The 18530-nt window shown below is 53.4% G+C and overlaps 1 protein-coding gene across 1 annotated transcript in view; it reads left to right on the top strand.

Moving 5' to 3' along the window:
* The window catches only part of TMEM132C (transmembrane protein 132C), a 124143-nt gene extending 111052 nt beyond the window's left edge, over positions 1 to 13091 (top strand). The window contains exons 6-9 of the mRNA XM_069497496.1: positions 5781 to 5986; positions 7516 to 7789; positions 8767 to 8958; positions 11949 to 13091. Coding sequence (XP_069353597.1) covers positions 5781 to 5986; positions 7516 to 7789; positions 8767 to 8958; positions 11949 to 13091 — 1815 coding nt within the window. The remainder of the gene's footprint in view (positions 1 to 5780; positions 5987 to 7515; positions 7790 to 8766; positions 8959 to 11948) is intronic.
* Positions 13092 to 18530: the final 5439 nt, after the last annotated feature.

Raw genomic sequence — 18530 nt, 5'->3', positions numbered from 1 at the left:
GCCACCGGCTCTCTGTTGGGTGGTTGTGCCCCGAGGGGACATTCGGCAATGTCTGGGGACATTTTTTTTTTTTTTTTTTTTTTTTTTTTGAGACAGAGTCTCACTCTGTTGCCCAGGCTAGAGTGAGTGCCGTGGCGTCAGCCTAGCTCACAGCAACCTCAAACTCCTGAGCTCAAGGGATCCTCCTGTCTCAGCCTCCCGAGTAGCTGGGACTACAGGCATGCACCACCATGCCCGGCTAATTTTTTCTATATATATATATTTTTAGCTGTCCATATAATTTCTTTCTATTTTTAGTAGAGATGGGGTCTCGCTCTTGCTCAGGCTGGTCTCGAACTCCTGAGCTCAAACGATCCGCCCATCTCGGCCTCCCAGAGTGCTAGGATTACAGGCGTGAGCCACCGCGCCCGGCCTGGGGACATTTTTGATTGTCCCGCCTGGAGCAGGAGCTACTGGAATCTAGTGGGTAGGAGTGAAGGATGCTGCTGGACATCCTACAACATCCAGGACTGTCCTCACGACAAGGAATTATCTGACTCCACATGTCAGTAGCCCTGAGGTGGAGGAGTCCTGCCCGGGACGGAGCAGACGCCGACGGGTCCCCAGTCTCCGTGGAAGGATGCACGCTGTCACGGGAGACACCTGACGCGGTGGCTTTGCGAGGAAATAAACACGCTTCTGGGGCTAACGCGTTCCATCTGCCTGGCCCTCCACAGAGTCCCATCCGCCAGCCCCAGGTTTCCACCTGGACACGGGCTTATACATCATTCAAGGATTTTTCCAGAGTTGAGAAGGAGATATGATTTAAAAATATATATATATAAAATAGCCTAGACTGGGAGGATAGACAGATGCTGAGAAGAGGCTGGTGTGCTGGGTATTCCAGATCTCTGTCTTTCTCCCACCCTGGCCCTGGGAGGCTAAACCTTGTGTGTTGCCTGAACAAGCCTGGTCACCTCCCATTTCTCGCTGGCTCCAGCAGTGCTGAAGGGCGGGACATGAGTGAGCTCAGGGACTGGGGGGCGGGGAGGGTCAGTCCCCTTGGCTGCCCCCTGCCAGGCCATGCGTTGGCCGTGGCTGCGTGTTCCAGCGAGCTCGCGGCTCTGCAGTCCTCTCCTACCACGATGGTGCCAGGCTGGGTCTGTGGACATGCCCTCACCTTGCCGCTCAGGTGCAGCGACTCCTTGGAGCCCTTCGTATTACTGTCTGTGGCCGCCGTAGCGAACCACAAACTGGGGCCGTGAAACAACAGAAACGTATTCTCTTGCAGCTCTGGGGACCAGAGTTCAAAATCAAAGTGTGGACAGGGCCTCTCTCCCTCTGACGGCTCCGGGGGAGGCTCCTTCCCTGACTCTCCCAGCTCCCGGTGGTCCCCAGTCCTCGGTGTTCCTTGGCTCAGAGATGCATTGCCCAAATCTCTGTCTCCATCTTCACGTCACCTTCTCTGTGTATGTCTCTTCTCTTCTTATATGGACAGAGGAGGGCATGTCCCAAGCCAGCGTGATCTCATCTTGATCCTTAACTAATTACATCCGCAAAGATCCTGTCTCCCGATAAGGTCACGGCGTGAGGCTCTGGGCAGACATGAATTTTGGAGGCTGCTTTTCCTCCCAGGAGCCCCTCCAGGTCTGGTGCCCTTTGCCCTCTCACACGGGTTCCCCTTAACCCCACCCACCCCTTCGTGCAACCCCCCTGGAGCTCCGGGCGAGTGCGCCATCTGCTCCCTGCCTGGACACGGGAAGAGACAGCCTGTCCGAGTGGCCCATGTGGGAAGAGCCAAGTGAACAGCCCGGGGCAGCTCGAGGAGAAGATCCGGACTGTCTCTGGCCCCTGGCCACGGCCGTGTCACCGTTGCCCACCTGCCACAGGAATGGAATGACCCAAAGCGCCACATGGCAGGAAGGATGGCTTCAGCCAAGGCCATAATCCCGGGATAAACACTGTTTGAAACAGGTCAGCCGACAGAGCAAACTGTCGCAGACAGTCCCCACGCAGCCTCTCCACCTCGGACGAGCAGCAGCCTCAGCGAGGCTCAGTTTCCTCACCTGCAGAATGGATCCTAATGGCCGCCTGTAGCTCCGGGAAGGACTGAGCATGAAAAGGGTGAGAAAGCCCTTTGCAAACAGAGCGTTTCGTGCATGTTCATAGAGCAGGTGTGCGAGAAGCGCAGAGTTGATTTTTCTCTATCTGAACTTAATTCAGGTACAGTCTGAGTCCCCTGAGTGGCCAAAAAATCAAAAACAAAAACAAAAGCCCTATTCTAGCCATTTGATTTGTGAGCATGTTGAGTTTTGGATGCTAATTAGAGATCCAAGCGGAGATGTCGAATGAGCAGTTGGATATCCGCAGATGGGATTGGGGGAGTCGTTAGCTCAGAGATGGCATTTAAAGCATCATAATTCAATAATTACAACAATGAGAGGGACGTGTAAGACGCAAGGAGCGGCTCTCAAAGTGTGGTCTCCAGAGTAGCAGCGGCAGCGTCACATGGGAACCGGTCACAAATGCCGCTGTGGGTCCCCCCAGCAGACCTGCTGGTCTGAGGCTGAGCCAGCCAGTCCGCTCTGTTGCTCGCTTGAGTCTGAGAACCTGCTTGGCCAGAGGAGGGTTCAGGCGAAGGTCCCTTTAGGCATCAGTGGTCCACCAGCAGCCTCTGCTTGTCCCTTGGAGAGTGGCCCAGGAGACTCCCCCAGGAGGCAGTGATGTCACCAAAGTTGCCAAAGCTGAGTGACAGCACAATAGGACAACTGACCAGATTCAGCTCAACTCAGACCCCCATGCAGCCCCCACCCCAGCCCCTCCAGGTCCCTGCGGGCAGACAGCAATCGCTGGTTCACGGCCACCGTGGGTTCAGCCCTCGTCGTTTAACTGTCAGAGCAAGCAGAGGCCAGGGGACAGCTTTCTCAGTGGCCACCCCACCCACGAGGAAAGATGGAAGAGATGCCAAGAAATGAAGCCAAGGGACTGAAAAGATTCCCGTGGGGTTTTCCGTTCCTTTTTGTAGATAAGCTGGATCATTTTGTGACGTTGTGGTTTTCACTGCTAGCCACTTAGGAGATGATGGATGCATCCGGACATGTCCCCAGACGTTTATGACCCCTTCAGGAACAGCAGTGACGATGGCTCCATCACGCACGGCAACCTCATACCCTTGGCGTTGCTCTTAGTTATTTATATATTCAGGAGCGGCCAGGTTTCCTCCCACCAGAGCTCAGAAAGGTAATAAGTGAGAAAAGTCAATGGTCTGTAAATTACAACATTGATTAAAGAAGTGATTACTGATATAACTCGTGCTCGGCTATTATGCTAATGCCTGCCCGGACCCAGGACAGTGTTTACATGCTAATGACAAGTCTGCACAGCCACTGAAATTGGTTTCCATCCCTAATCAGCATGTAAACATTTTTGAACCACTCTTGACCACAAATGGGAAGACCAAGCTTTGTGATGCCCTCCCGGCTTCTCCCTGCCACGGTCCCCGGCAGATGGAGGAAATTGTCTTAGCCCGGCCCTCACCAGCTGCCCCCCAAACGGAAGATGAAAATGAGGCCCCAACCAGCTGCCTGTAGTTCCTGGAAGCTGGGGAAAGAGAGGGCAATCAGATCACAAGAGCTCATTGCACAGCACACAGTGTTATTTGTTGGGTCCATGGAGCCCTGGAAGGGGACTCCGCTGCCTCCCAAGTGCGCAATCCGGTTAGGGGACAGACATGCAGGTCAGCCGTTGTAGCTCAGGGCGGTGTGTGCTGCGTGAGGAAGCCCCAAGTGACTTTGTTAACTCTGAAATGTCCCACTAAACTATACGTAGTGTGTTTCTCCAGCAAGAATTAGCTTTATGGGTATTCTCAAAGGAGTCAGTAACCCCAGGAAGATTAGGAAACATTGCCTGAGAAGCTTTTGAACTAACTTCTTGTGTTTCCGCTGTTTTGGGCTCTGCCTTCTCTCCTTCTCTGGCCGCATCTCCCACCAACCCCAGGATCTTTGATGATTATCTTAAAGGAGGCATTCCGATGAGTGGAAGGCCTTGTTTATCCATCCATCCTTCCTTCTGCCCATCCGTCCATCTATCTACCTATTCATCCACCCATCCATCTGTTCATCTGTCTATCCACCCATCCATCCATCTATCCACCCATTCATCCATTTACCCATCTATCCACCCATCCATCCATTTACCCATCTATCCACCCATCCTTCCATCTGCTCATCCATCTATCCACCCATTCATCCATGCATCTATCCACCCATTCATCCATCCACCTATCCATCCATTTACTCATCTATCCATCCATACATACATCCATCCATCTTCCCATCCATCCATCTATCCATCTGTCTATCCATCCACCACTCATCCATACATCCATCCATCTGTCCACCCATCCATCCATCCAATACCTGCTTTGCTGAGCTTCTGTGTAATGAGCAGCTGGTGTAAGGAACCACGAGATCAAAGATGAAGAAGACAACCTGGCTCTGCAGGATGGGTCATATTGCTTCTCTGTAACTCTCCTTGGTTTCAGTTTTCAGTTCATTAAGGTGGCAGAAACAGAATCCCAGTCTAATTTCCAGGGGACCTAACTATTGCCGAGGAACTGGGGGAGGGGGTTTCTGGTCTTCTAGTCTCTTCCAGAAGTTCACAGTTCCTAGGGGGACATCCTTCACCAGTCATTCCACGGGGATTGCCTTCACTATGGCCTCATCTTCATCCACGTTGGCCCTGCCTGGCTGAGAACACAGGCATCTTTCTGCTGTTTCCTGCCACACTGGGAATGTCCCTGGGGCTATAGATAGATTCATCTTTGAGTGAATGGCTTTGGAACGCACAAGCCAGATATTTTTAGATGTCTATGTTTATTTTCTTTGTGTGTTTGTTTTTCTTTCCGCTCCATCTCGTCCCTTTTGTGAGATGACAATCTGCTAGAAAGGAGAACAGGAAGGGAGGACTACAGGGTGGGGAACGCAGGCTGGTGGTCATGCATAGAATCTGCCATTCACGCGATGAACTGCTGTAATACAAATGTGTAAACCACCCTGGGGGCAGGGGGGAGGCATGTCCCAGGGACCCGTGAGCTGGGCCAGGCCAGGCACACAGGGAGGGTGCTCCCAGACAAAGGGACCTGCACTGCCCAGGCCTGTGCACTCTGCAGAAGTATCAGGACCGTTGGTGAGTGGAGAGGACAGAGCTCAGGCTCATGTGAGCCCTGCTGGAGAGGAAGATGCCGCAGGCCCAGCATCCTGGGAGGCTGGCAGGGGTGGGACCGGGTGCAGCTCCCTTTCTGAGCACACAGCAGCCTGGGGCACAGACACCTCTGGAGCTCACATCGCATCCCTTCGGCCCACCCAGATTTCAGCCATAGCTGCAGTTCTGTGCAAGTTCAAGTTCACTTTTTGATTGCAGTTTCACCTCAAGCCATTTTCTATTTCCAGGCAGGGGCAGCAGAAAATGGGAGCTGATAGATAATATTCCTGCCTCTTATTCCTCAGGTAGACAGTTCCTTGGAGAAGCTAAGCCTGATGGTTCCTGTAGTAGCCTTAAAAATGCACCTTCCTATTGGCTTTTCCTCTTCCTCTGTCTCCCTCAGTCTGCGCCTTCACCCTTGATGCCTGGGCTCACCTCCCAATTAAACCAACAGCACTGAATCCTTGTCTCAGGCTCTGCATTGGGAGGAACCTGAATTAAGCATATGTGCTTTGCCAGAGAATAAGACTAACCAGAGCATGGTGGTCTCCAGGGCCCCATGAACTTCTCCTCCATCCTCTCTTCCTGTGTCTCTGCAGGTGTCTGACCGCTGCGACTACGTCTTTGTCAACGGCAAAGAGATAAAAGGCAAGATGGACGCAGTGGTGAACTTCACATACCAGTACCTGAGCGCCCCCCTGCACATCACCGTGTGGGTGCCGCGGCTGCCCCTGCAGATCGAGGTCTCTGACACGGAGCTCAGCCAGATTAAGGGCTGGAGAGTCCCCATCATGGCCAGTAAGAGGTGAGCCTGGGTGGGAGAGATGTCCTAGAGCCATGACAACATTAGCATTATTTATTGACCCTAACACTAAAGGACCCGGTGCATAGTGGGTGCTGGTATTATCTCGACTATTCCATCTTCCTAAATCCTAGCAACCACCTCTGAGGAGGCCAAGGCTCCAGGAGGATCCAGCCCGGCCCGAAAGCTGCTAAGCAGCAGGTCCGTGTCAACCCCAGGTTGTCCGCGCCCTACACCTGGCTCACAGTAGGCTGTCTCCTGCAAGTGGCTCTCCCAAAATGCCGCAACGGAGATAACGCAATGTTTTAGCTTCTCAGTCACCGGGGAATTTGAGGTTCGGTTTATTTACGCTAAGTAGAACATCAAAGTTCTCTCCTGTACTTTATGAATATCTATAAGCTTGAAATGTTCTGTGCAGATCAAGTTATTGGGTATGATTTAATTGCGTTTATACTGGACCATGGGATTACTGTTTGCAAAAAGCATCTAATTTATTCTCTGTGACTCTGGCCTGTCTGTCATGGGTAGGAGTTTGGGGTCTTGCTTTCTCAGCTCCGTGGCCCCCAGATGAGTGTGTGTTTAGCTAAGTGAGGGCGTGGCTGAGTTCCTGGCTTCCTGCCTGGAATTCTTTATCCCAAAACATCAGGGCTATTTTCCTGACAGTCCCCCAGGTACCAGGGCCTTCCTGTTAAGGGACAAACGAGAGTGTGCCTCAGGGAGATGGCAAATCCACTTCTACAAGGAGAGCTGGAAGGAATTTGGCTTGATTGGAGGAAGACAGTCCGGCCAGGCCTTCAGATCATGTAGTAGTCATAAGTGGCCAAGATAATGGGTTTGTTCCACGTCTCTGAGGGAGCAGAACTGAGACTTGCTGGGCTGCACGGTCAACAGAATCACCACATATGGTTAACCAGGTTGTGCACTGTACAACCAATCCAAGCTCTGCCACTTAGTAGCTTTGTGAGTGTGGGCAAGTGACCCACTCTCTGTGCCTCAGTGTCCTCATCTGGACATGAGAATATAATTATGGGTTTGCCTCATAGTGTTATGAGATTAAAAGAGTTCATACATAAGGGAGCTTAGAGTGGGACCTGGCCCATCTCAAGAGTGTCATACAGCTCTGTCTGGTAGCACTTTCTATAGTGGTGGAATGTTCTAGAACCACACTGTCCAATATGGTGACACCAATAGCACATGTAGCTCTGGAGCACTCAGACTGTAGCCAGCCTGGAGAAGTTGAATTTTTAAAATGTATTCAGTTTTTACTTATTTCAATTAAAATTTAAATAGCCACACGTGGCTAATGGCTACTTACGAGATGGTGCAGGCTCAGTAAATATTAGCCCCTAAGTCTCTTATTTGTCAATAACTGTGTTCGAGGAGGAGATGCCCAGTGATAGGATTGGTGCACCACTTGTGGTCAGGGCTCCTGTCTTGATGTCATCCCCCTGAGGTTGAGGCGGGCACCGCCTGTCTCGAGAACACTGTAGACTCCTCTCCCCACGTCTGAGAGCCCCTCTCCTTCCCGCAAGGCCCACTCGAGAGAGCGAGGACGAGGACGAGGAGGACAGGCGTGGCCGGGGCTGCACCCTCCAGTACCAGCACGCCACCGTGCGGGTCCTCACCCAGTTTGTGTCCGAGGGGGCCGGCCCCTGGGGCCAGCCTAGCTACCTGCTCAGTCCCGACTGGCAGTTCGACATCACCCACCTGGTTGCAGACTTCATGAAGCTGGAAGAGCCTCATGTGGCCACGCTGCAGGACAGCCGGGTCCTGGCCGGGCGAGAGGTCGGGATGACGACCATCCAGGTAGGAAGTTCCTGTGTCCCCCGCACAGAGCATGGCCTGTGGTACTGAGGGAGACTCAAGGAGGACGTGTCACTGCAGCCAATTCCTTGTCCCCACGATGGCTCCAAATGGTCTCTTGGGGACACAGAAAGGTGAGCCCAGACCAGCTCTTTGAGTTCTAGTCTCCTTCCAGACAGAACTGGGAAGGTGGCCGGGTGCGGTGGCTCACACCTGTGATCCCAGCACTCTGGGAGGCCGAGGTGGGAGGATTGCTTGAGCTCAGGAGTTGGAGACCAGCCTGAGCAAGAGCAAGACCCCGTCTCTACTAAGTACAGAAAAATTAGCCGGGCATTGTGGTGCACACCTGTAGTCCCAGCCACTCGGGAGGCTGAGGCAGGAGGATTGTTTGAGCTCAGGAGTTGGAGGTTGCTGTGAGCTAGGCTGACGCCATAGCACTCTAGCCAGGGCAACAGAGCAAGACTCTGTCTCAAAAAAAGGGAAAAAAAGAACTGAGAAGGTGGCTGCATGCCCTGAACACCCCCTACGCCCCCACTCCCCACTGTCACAGCCTCCATTCCCACCGAGTCCCCGGCACTGCTGTCCCACCTCCGACTCCGCTCATCAGCCTCTCTCCCCACGCACCCTCCCCGCTCCCTTAGCGTGGCCTCCTCTCCTCTCCGCACGGCTCTCCCGGCAGCAGGTGAAGGAGCACGGATTCCTCCTCTCGTGCCTCTTTCCCCTCCGCCACCATCCCATCCTACCATTTATTTATCCAACAAACTCTTCGCAGTCCTACTCCCTCTCTCTCACTTCAGGAAACGTACGGAATGGTAGGATTTCGGGACAGGTGATGGACGGGGCACGCACGGCCTTTTCCTCCACCCCACGGGTTGGGCATTATACGAGGGTACCTCATCTAAACGAAATATTGCTGGGAAAAGGTCTAACATCTAGAAACAGGTGTGATGGATTTTCCTTGTGTCCTACCAATCCCACAGGTGTTGTCCCCGCTGTCTGACTCCATCCTGGCAGAGAAGACAGTAACCGTGTTAGATGACAAAGTGTCAGTGACAGACTTGGCCATCCAGCTCGTGGCTGGGCTGTCCGTCACCCTCCACCCCAACGCGGAGAACAGCAAGGCCATCACAGCTGTGGCCACAGCTGAGGAGCTGCTGCGGACCCCCAAGCAGGTAGGGGTCCAGACGGCAGAGGTCGGGAGGAAGCAGGGCCAGCGTCTATGCGGGAGGCGGCAGAAGGGGAGGGAGGAGGCAGGAACAGGGGCAGGTCGGCAGAACCACGGTCCACGATGGAGGCCGAGTCATTGCAGACAAAAGTGCTCATCTCACCCACGAGCTTTTGGGTCCCATAGACCCCAGAGGGTCTGTGATGAACCAGAGTGGTGACTCAGTGCACAGAGGTGTAGCCGTTCCCTACTGCTGCGTAACACCTGCCACAAACTCAGCAGCTTGAGACAGCACCCACCTGTCAGCTCACGGTGCTGTGGGTGCTCAGCTGGGTTCTCCGCTCAGGGCAGCGCACGGCCGAAATCAAAGTGTGGGCTGGCCGGGTTCTTGCCGGGACGCTCTGGGGAAGAGTCTGCGTCCCCAGTTATTATGTGTTGGCAGAAGCCAGATCTTTGCAGTTGCGTGACTCAGGCCCCCAGTTCTTTGCTGGTGACTGGCTGGGAGCTTCTCTTAGCTCCCTAAGGCCACCGCAGTCCCCTCTCCTCTCTCTCCGCCCCACCCCACAGGCCTCAACCCCGTAGCGGTGCAGGGGTGCTCACGCCTCCAGCCTCCCTGCCTTCCCCTCCTGCCACCAGCTAGAGGAATCCCGCTACTTTGAAGGGTCCCGGTGATATCACTGGACCCACCCAGACAGTCCAGGAAGATGCCCTCACTCTTCACCTTAGGGCCACCTGCGCCATATAACACAGTCCTGAGCAACGGCACCCTCAGCGCACGCATGGTCTGGGGTTTAGGGCGGAGCACCGTTGGCGGGCCATTCTGGAAGTTCTGCCTACCACAAGGAGACAGCTGCGACCTGAGTTTGTTCCAGAGTGTCCTGGGATGCTTGCAGGCCCACGCCCAGCCCGCAGCACCGGCTTCCCTTCTCTCGAGAGGGCAGGAAACCGGCGTGGTGGTTTCTAGTCTATAAAGGGCAGAGTAAGACGAGTGGAGGAACTTGCCAGGGAGAGAGCATGGAGCTATTTGCTGAGAATGTGTAGTCAATTAGGGCGAACGATTGGCATTGCAACCTCCCTGGCATGGGGCGAGGCCACCGGTCCCCTCCCCGACGTGGCCCATCTGTCTTCATCAGCTGACAGTAATTGGCGGACCCCAGCACGACTCGGGGGATTTGTGGACGTGGTTCATGTGATTTGCAGACATGACTCTTGACGGGACAGAGCTCTCCATCATTCCTGGGCACGTGTTATTTTAAGTCGTTCAGAATTTCTCATCTTTGGGGGGACGGATTGGCCTCTCCTGATAAAACACCAGGTTCCGACCTCCCCGTAATGAGCTAACGGAAGGACCTGGTCTCAATCAGACAGCAGGGCGGACAGAGATGGATTCTGACATGCCGAGGGTGCCCGGGGCTTAGCTCCGACTGCCTGCCATTCGGGGGCTTGTTTTATGTTAACATCTTTCTCCATCTCGAGTTCGTGAAGAAAAGTTAATTCAAGAGGAAAAGTCAGCCACAGTGAGCTTGCACACTACTGGTGGGTTTGACCTCAGCCTGTGCAGTGTGGGAGGCTGGCACCTTGTTTGTGATATTTCAACTTTGAAATACAAAATCTGAATGATTTTTGCACCCACAAATGTGAGGGTCATGGCTACGCGTTGCCCCACGCCTCGTGTGTTCTGTAGAAAGCCAGGATAGGAGGATGAAAAGATGAGTCCAGCGGGATTTACACGTGAGGCTGAGGCATCAGCAAGGGCTTGCAGGGGTGCAGGACCCACCCGTCGCTATGGGTGGGGGGACAGGGTGGGAACCACATTGCTTAGCCAACGTCATCTGGCTTCGTTTGGTTCCCCAGAAGCTAAGCCTGAGCAAGGGTTCAGGTGCAAGGACTTTATTTAGTAGATAAAAGCAACTGCAGGCCGGGCACGGTGGCTCATGCCTGTAATCTTAGCACTCTGGGAGGCCGAGGCGGGTGGATCGTTTGAGCTCAGTAGTTCGAGACCAGCCTGAGCAAGAGTGAGACCCCCCACCCCCCCCGTCTCTACTAAAAATAGAAAGAAATTATATGGACAGCTAAAAATATATAGAGAAAAAATTAGCCGGGCATGGTGGCACATGCCTGTAGTCCCAGCTACTCGGGAGGCTGAGGCAGGAGGATCACTTGAGCCCAGGGGTTTGAGGTTGCTGTGAGCGAGGCTGACGCCACGGCACTCTAGCCCAGGCCACAGAGTGAGACGCTGTCTCAAAAAAAAAATAAAAAAAATAAAAAGCAACCCCAGTGGCGAAGCCGGCGGGAGATGCTTCCAGCTCAGCCACCTCCGAGGGCCGCTGGTTTGATTAACCAAGATATCGCTGAACCAGCTAGTGGGTCTGTGCATCACCGATGACAATGGCTGCCTTCCCAACAGGCCCTTGCCACATGGTCACAGCCACTGATTAGTGGCCTAGTCTTTGGAGTTGATGCAGGTGCTGTCTGCGATGTCAGGGCTGCTGTGGGGTGGGAGTGGGGAGGGGGTGCTGGGACACATGTCAGGGCTGAGGGCGTTAAAGAGGAAGCTCCCTCATCTCTCTGCACCTCCCCATGATGCAGTGCACCTTTGACTGCCTGAGAAATAAGAAAACAAGCGTGTTTTGCCCATTATGGCTGACCCTGTTGTCCCCTCAAAGGTGCTCTGTTGGCTGTCACCCTGACGCCAGTGATGTCCCACGTGCTGGCGGCTGGCGTTACCTGGGGGGTTTCTGTGTTGTTGTTTGTCAGTTTGTTCCTGGAGAGGATGATGCGGTTGCTGTCAGCGCCTTTCTCCATTTGTTCCCGTTTAAATTAAGGTGATTTCTCTGACCTGGACCTAACGCCTGCAGGTTTCCTCCCTGCATCCATCAGCTGCTGGGTCTGGATTCGGGGTCCTGCTCCCTGTTTCTCAGGGTGTTCTCCTAGGCGGGGTTCCTAGAGAAGAGGCACTCCCCCAGGGTGGGCTTCTAACCGCCTCTCTCCTGGCAGGAAGCCGTGGTCAGCACGTGGCTGCAGTTCAGCGACGGGTCAGTGACGCCCCTGGACATCTACGACACCAAGGACTTCTCCCTGGCGGCCACCTCCCAGGACGAGGCCGTCGTGTCGGTCCCCCAGGCCCGCTCCCCCAGGTGGCCCATCGTGGTGGCGGAAGGGGAGGGCCAGGGGGCTCTGGTCCGGGTGGACATGACCATCGCGGAGCCCTGCCAGAAATCCAAGCGCAAGAGCGTCCTGGCCGTGGGCGTCGGCAACGTCAGGGTCAAGTTTGGACAGAACGACGCTGACCCCGGCCCCGGCGGGGACTACGAGGAAGACGATATCAAGAACCACGCCAGCGAGCGGCGGCAGAAGGGGCAGGAGCCGGAGCGCGCGGGCCAGGACGGGCCCCTCTACGGCAGCTCTGCCCTGGGGCACGAGGAGGGCGCGCTGGCGAGGGCCACCACCACGGCCAAGTCGCTGCTGGACAACAGAGTGGCGAAAAACAGCCGGGCGGACGGGGGCAGGCTGGCCGGGGAGGGGCAGCTGCAGAACATCCCCATCGACTTCTCCAACTTCCCGGCCCACGTGGACCTGCCCAGGGCGGGCGCGGCGCCGGCGGAGAATGACCCGGTGCAGACGCCCCGCGGCGGCCTAAGCGACCTGGAGATCGGCATGTACGCCCTGCTGGGCGTCTTCTGCCTGGCCATCCTGGTCTTCCTGATCAACTGCGCCACCTTCGCGCTCAAGTACAGGCACAAGCAAGCGCCCCTGGAAGGCCAGGCCGCCGTGACCCACTCGCACGACTGGGTGTGGCTGGGCAACGAGGCGGAGCTGCTGGAGAACGTGGGGGACGCGCCGCCGCCCCAGCACGAGCACACGACGGTCATCGACCGCGGCCCCGGCGCCTACGAGGAGAGCAGCCACCTGCTCCTCAACGGCGGCGCCCAGAAGCACGTGCAGAGCCAGGTGCACCGGTCGGCCGCGCCCGGGGGGCGGCAGGGCAGGGAACAGAAACCCGAGCCGCTGCACTCGCCCACCTCCAAGAGGAAGAAGGTGAAGTTCACCACCTTCACCACCATCCCCCCCGACGACGGCTGCCCCACGGTGAACTCCATCCTCGGCGGCAACGACGAGGACATCAAGTGGGTGTGCTGAGACGGGCGTGGGCGCCCCAAGGCCGCAGGGGCTGTCCGGAGAGAGTGGCAGATGGCGTGTGGGCCCCTCTGGCCGAGGCGCTCGGCCCGGCTGCCTTCCTCCAGGTCCACGTAGATTTCAGCTCCAAACATTGGCCCAGAACGGGGCAGGAGTTCTCGCTGGGCTGAGGAGGAAGGGCTGGGCCTCCGGCAGTGGGAAGGTTTGAAGCCGGGAAGGGACATTTTTTGTATCAAGGGTTTTGTTTTTTTTTTTGCAGTCATGACGATGGATTTTCAAAAATCAGAGGAATAAACTCTGGGGCGTGGGGAGTGCAGCCCAAGATATCGAACTGCACAAGGTGAAATTAGGAAGGTTATTTTATGAGTCAACCTATAATACAGACAAGCTACCAAAAATCATTTGTTTAATAAAACGAAAAAAAAAGACAAATAAAAAGAGATAGAATAATCTGTTTATATTTCTAATAAAGGAGCAAAATATAAAAGTAGGGCCCGCTAAGAGACATTTTCCATTTTAGTTCAATATTCGTTTTGATTGTCTACAAGGGGCTGCCTCTTGGGATAGAACGAAGGATTTTTAAATCTTTACTTGATAATCTTTTCTTCTCTTTTCCACGTTTCCTTTTTTCCCCCCTTTCTGTGTTCTAGACTTCTATTTCATTTATATTTAATGTTTATTTCTAAGGATCAAGGGGTATATTTTTCTTAAAGGAAACATAAATTATATTCCTGTTTGTTAGACAGATAAACAAGGTCCATTAATCCAGTTTTTGAGTAGTACCTTTAACGCTTTTCTATAGCCCGCCAGCCTGGCTGGTGTTTGCTGGGTTTTCGCAGTTAGGGGGAAAGCTCAAAGCGTCTTGTGGGAGGAGGGAACCGCAGTTGGGCCACCACCGCCACCACCACCACGGTGGGACATTGCTAAGGGCTGTGCGAAGGGCACATGGCCAGCAGATGGCGCCCAGCCTGGCCCACCCGACCACGTGGTGACTCCTTCCCTCCTGCACTGGGGCAAGATGGGACAAATCCAAAAGAGAGACAGTGCCCAGGAATAGTCACAGTCGACCTGGTGGGATGGGTCTATCCCAAGACATATCCGATGCTGAAAAATGAAGATTTAAAAAAAAAAAAAAAAAAAAACCTGGGAGTTTTTAAGTTGTTCTTCTTACTTTGTTGGGTGGGGTATACCAGCATCAACTCTAAAGATAAAAATCTATGTTAGATTGTCAATCAACTGTGTTTTTGAACAGCATAATTGTGTAGCAGCACATTGCAAACACGCATTCATCCAAAGCGACACGTGTGTGGCCCGGAAGACCACGGCAGAGTAAAACAAGCCCCTTCGCGAAGCTCACCGGCTCCGGGTCACTGTGCGCGGTGTCCTGGGTGGCCGCGGGAGGTCGCCCGCACGTCATGCTCTCAGCAAAGATGCCAGGGGTGTTTATTGTGTTTATTTTTTTAATTACTAAAACCTGTAGCTAAGAGAGGGTCCTGGAAGCCTCCTCACTGTGGTTGGACCTTTTAAAAATATATTTGTAGCACATGTTGTAGACGGAGAGAAGATATTTATTTATACCTGTGATGCCATTTGTCATTAAAAGGCGTATCATGGTGTGACATTCAGTATCTCGTGGGATGTTTCTTGTTTGATTGAGTTCCTGCTCCCCACCCCGGAATGTGCAGCTGTCCAAGAACGAGGCTGTTAGGCTGCAGGGAAAACAATGCATTTGCCCATCTCTTTTTATTTCTCTCTCAGTTTCCTGGTCGACCCTGAGTAATTCCTAAATAGAAAACCTTTCTCTCATCTGTGTGAGTCAGTGGGACTGAGCTGGGCTTCCAGAGTGACGCCAAGGCCACCGACCAGAGGCCACGCTTCGCCAAGGAAAGCCCTGGCCTTGAATGGAAGACGGTGTTAAATCTCTCCTCTGGGGAAAAGAGTTACTTTTGATTGTTTTGTGTGTGTTCTTGCTGTTGTGTGTTTGACGTTTGCATGGGACTGCTGTTGCTGTCGATTGGTTGGAGGAAGAAAATTTTTTGGTAAAAGACAAGGTTTTTTTTAAAAAAATAACAATTTTGTTGAGATATCATTCACATAGCAAAAACTTGACCCATTTAAGCTGCACAACGTAATGGTTTTTACTATATTCACAGAGTTGTATATCCTTCCACACATCCATTTTAGAGCATTTTCATCATCCCAGAAAGAAGCCCCACACCTTTAGCTGTCACTGCCCTGTCCCCTGTTCTCAGCGGCCCTGAGCAACAGCTACTGTTTTCCGTCTGCACAGCTTTGCCTAGAGGTGCCCGTATTTGTATCCTTACGAGCGACCCTCCTGAAAACGCTCCCAGTGGGTTATAATCCCCATGACGCCAGCAGGTAACAATGTTGCTGCTTGTGAGAGGCAGGTGGGACTAATGCGCGTGATGGTCCCTTAATCCGGGCTGCGGGAGTCCTCCGCCGGTCCGCAACGCAGCCGCGCATGCGCAGTGACAGAGCCTGCAAGACCACAAACTCGCGTATATAAAACATAGAATTTTCATTTTTTCCCCCATAACAGAAATTATTTTTTATGCAATCTTTTACCTTTAGGAACCAGAATTCAATTTCAAACAATTCAGATTCTCCTCCTCTCTCCGCAGGGAGGCATCTAAGGTCCAACACGTTAAAGTAGCGCCGTGAAATTGTCCCGGGAGTCGGGGAGGGGGTTCCGGATCTACCCTGGGCCATCTGTCCGTGCGGACGTCTCCGGAGTCATACCTGGTCCCCAGACAACTCTCTTCCAGCTCCAGCTCATTTTCACTCTCCTCCCAGGCTGCTCTGGGACCCACGGGGGCATTTCAGCGCCCTCACACTCTGCTGGGCCTGCAGGAAACAGGTTGGGACCGAAACCATCCCCACTTCCCCGCAGTCCCTGTGTGTATCAAAGTCCGCTGCTACCAACTGCCCTCGGCATTAGGGACTTCTTTGATGCAGGTTTTTATGTCTGTCGGCCTTAACATAAATTAGTATAGTAAAAATAAAATGTTTGTCTCCCAGACTTGAGTTTAAGTAGTGAAATTTGCATTTTTTTTTTACTATGTTGACTCTTTATTTATTTATTTATTTAGAGACAGAGTCTCGCTCTGTTGCCCAGGCTAGAGTGAGTGCCGTGGCGTCAGCCTAGCTCACAGCAACCGCAAACTCCTGGGCTTAAGCGATCTTCCTGCCTCAGCCTCCCGAGTAGCTGGGACTACAGGCATGCGCCACCATGCCCGGCTAATTTTTTCTATATATATATATATATATATTTAGCTGTCCATATAATTTCTTTCTATTTTTAGTAGAGACAGGGGTCTCGCTCTTGCTCAGGCTGGTCTCGAACTCCTGACCTCGAGCGATTCTCCCAACTCGGCCTCCCAGAGTGCTGGGACTACAGGCGTGAGCCAGGGCGCCCGGCCTATGTTGACTCCTTAAAACATGAGTTTGGTTAGATGCCTTCCAGAAAGCTTTGCTCTACAAAAAGGACTCACCAGACTAGCCTTTCAAGAGTCACCGTCCAAGCCATGTGTCCAGGGTGCTGTGCTCCGCGCACGCTATTCAGGAAGACTCTTGCACGTAGATCCGAGCGCACAGCGTTGCAAGAGGCAGTGGAAGGGTGTTCCCTGACGTTGCTCCACCTTGGTGAGGGTGTGGAGAGAGACAGAGGTACCCAGACCGCCGGGTGGCTGTTTAAATGTCACAAACTGTCTGGACAGTAACGGGCAAGTGTTGACAGTGCGGATCTCCTGAACGCGGCTGCTTAGCCCAGAGGGGCTCCGATCTTCCCACGCACAGGCGTCTCCTGCGGATCTTGTTGGTTAAATGCAGATTATCCTTCGCGGGTGGGGGGCGGGGTGGGACCTGAGGTTCTGCTTTTCTAATCAGCTTCCTGGTGATGCTGTGGGGACCGGTCCCCGTTCGCGGCAGGTGCCGCCAAGAGCTCCGCGAGCCGCGGTGAGGAGCTGGAGCCGGGGAGCGCGCGCGCCATCTGGTGGCGCTTGGGCTAATAGCAACGACAAGAATAAACTCCAAGGAAAAGGCAAAACTTTCCTGATGGCCACATTCTGGCCGGAAGTGGGTAGATTGTCACATCCAGCTGAGAGGTTGTGGCAGGAACTGAAAGAGGGGGCGACTGATACATCTGGAGAACCGGGATCAGCCAGATCGTCTGGGAGCCAACTGATTTTCACCTGAGCCATCTCACAGGCAGCAGAGCTCTGCTATCCCCAAAGTTACCGGTTAGAAACACAACGGCCAGGCAGAGCCGGCTCAGACCCCGGCTCAGATTCCACCCCTAGGCAGGTGCCCCAGAGAATTGAAAACAGATGTTCGCCTAAAAACTTACATGCGATGCTCAGAGCATCGTTCACAATACAGGGAAACAACCTGAAAGTCCCCCAGGGCATGCATGGACAAGCAGAACGTGGTCTATCCATGCGAGGGAACAGTATTCAGTCACGGAAAGGAATCAAGATCTGACACACGCCACAACATGGATGAGCTTCGGAAACACACCGCTAAGTGAACAGAAGCCACATACGAAAGGCTCACCCATTGCATGAGTCGCTCTACATGAAATGTCCAACACAGGCAAGTCCACAGGGACAGAAAGTACAGTCATCGTTGCTCTGTGCTGGTGAGAACGGGGACTAACGAAGGCATAGCTAAAAGGGTTCGGGGTTTCTTTCTAAGGTGATAAAAATGTTCTAAAATTGACCACGATAATGGTTGCAAACTCTGTGGCTATAGTAAAGAGATGATTGAATTGTACACTTAAAAAAAAAAAAAAACAACTCTGGGTGACTCAGGCACTTAAAGCTGAGTGACCTTGGCCAGATGCAGTGGCTCATCCCTGTAATCCTAGCACTGAGGTGGGAGGATGGCTGGAGCTCAGGAGTTCGAGACCAGCCTGAGCAAGAGCACCAGCCCGACGGACCTGACGCTGGAGCGACACAGGTGCTCTTCACCACAGGTGTATTTTAGAAGGCGAATCAGGGGTGACCTATCAGGAGCCAGGCACGGAAAGGAGACGTCAATCAGGCAAGCAAGCTCAACTCGGAAGAGCTCGCCTACCATGGGTGATGGCCAGGGGTTACTCAGCATCATCAGCAAAGCAGCGTTACCATGGAAACCACTCTCGGGCTTTGTGATCCATACTCAGGTTCTTCTCAGGTGTGATGTCCAAATGTGCATTTTATAAAACTGTAACGTGTTCTAATGATTCTGAAGCTGCTACCTCCATAACTGACCTTCATATAAAGAAACACACTTCTCCGTGTGTTTCCTGGTCAAAGTGTAATTGTGTCTTTCCTGGGAACAAGTCTGTCCATATGTTCCTAGACACATCCCCAAAGCAGAGGGTCAGAGGTCTTCTTTTTCCTCTCCATCGGGTAATAAGAAAAGCAGGTGCGTCTTGCCCAG

This window comes from Eulemur rufifrons, chromosome 21, assembly GCF_041146395.1.
Source record: "Eulemur rufifrons isolate Redbay chromosome 21, OSU_ERuf_1, whole genome shotgun sequence".
NCBI classification, from domain to species: domain Eukaryota; kingdom Metazoa; phylum Chordata; class Mammalia; order Primates; family Lemuridae; genus Eulemur; species Eulemur rufifrons.
The sequence above is the reverse complement of the archived record's forward strand: the minus strand, read 5'-3'. Positions and strand labels throughout refer to the sequence as shown.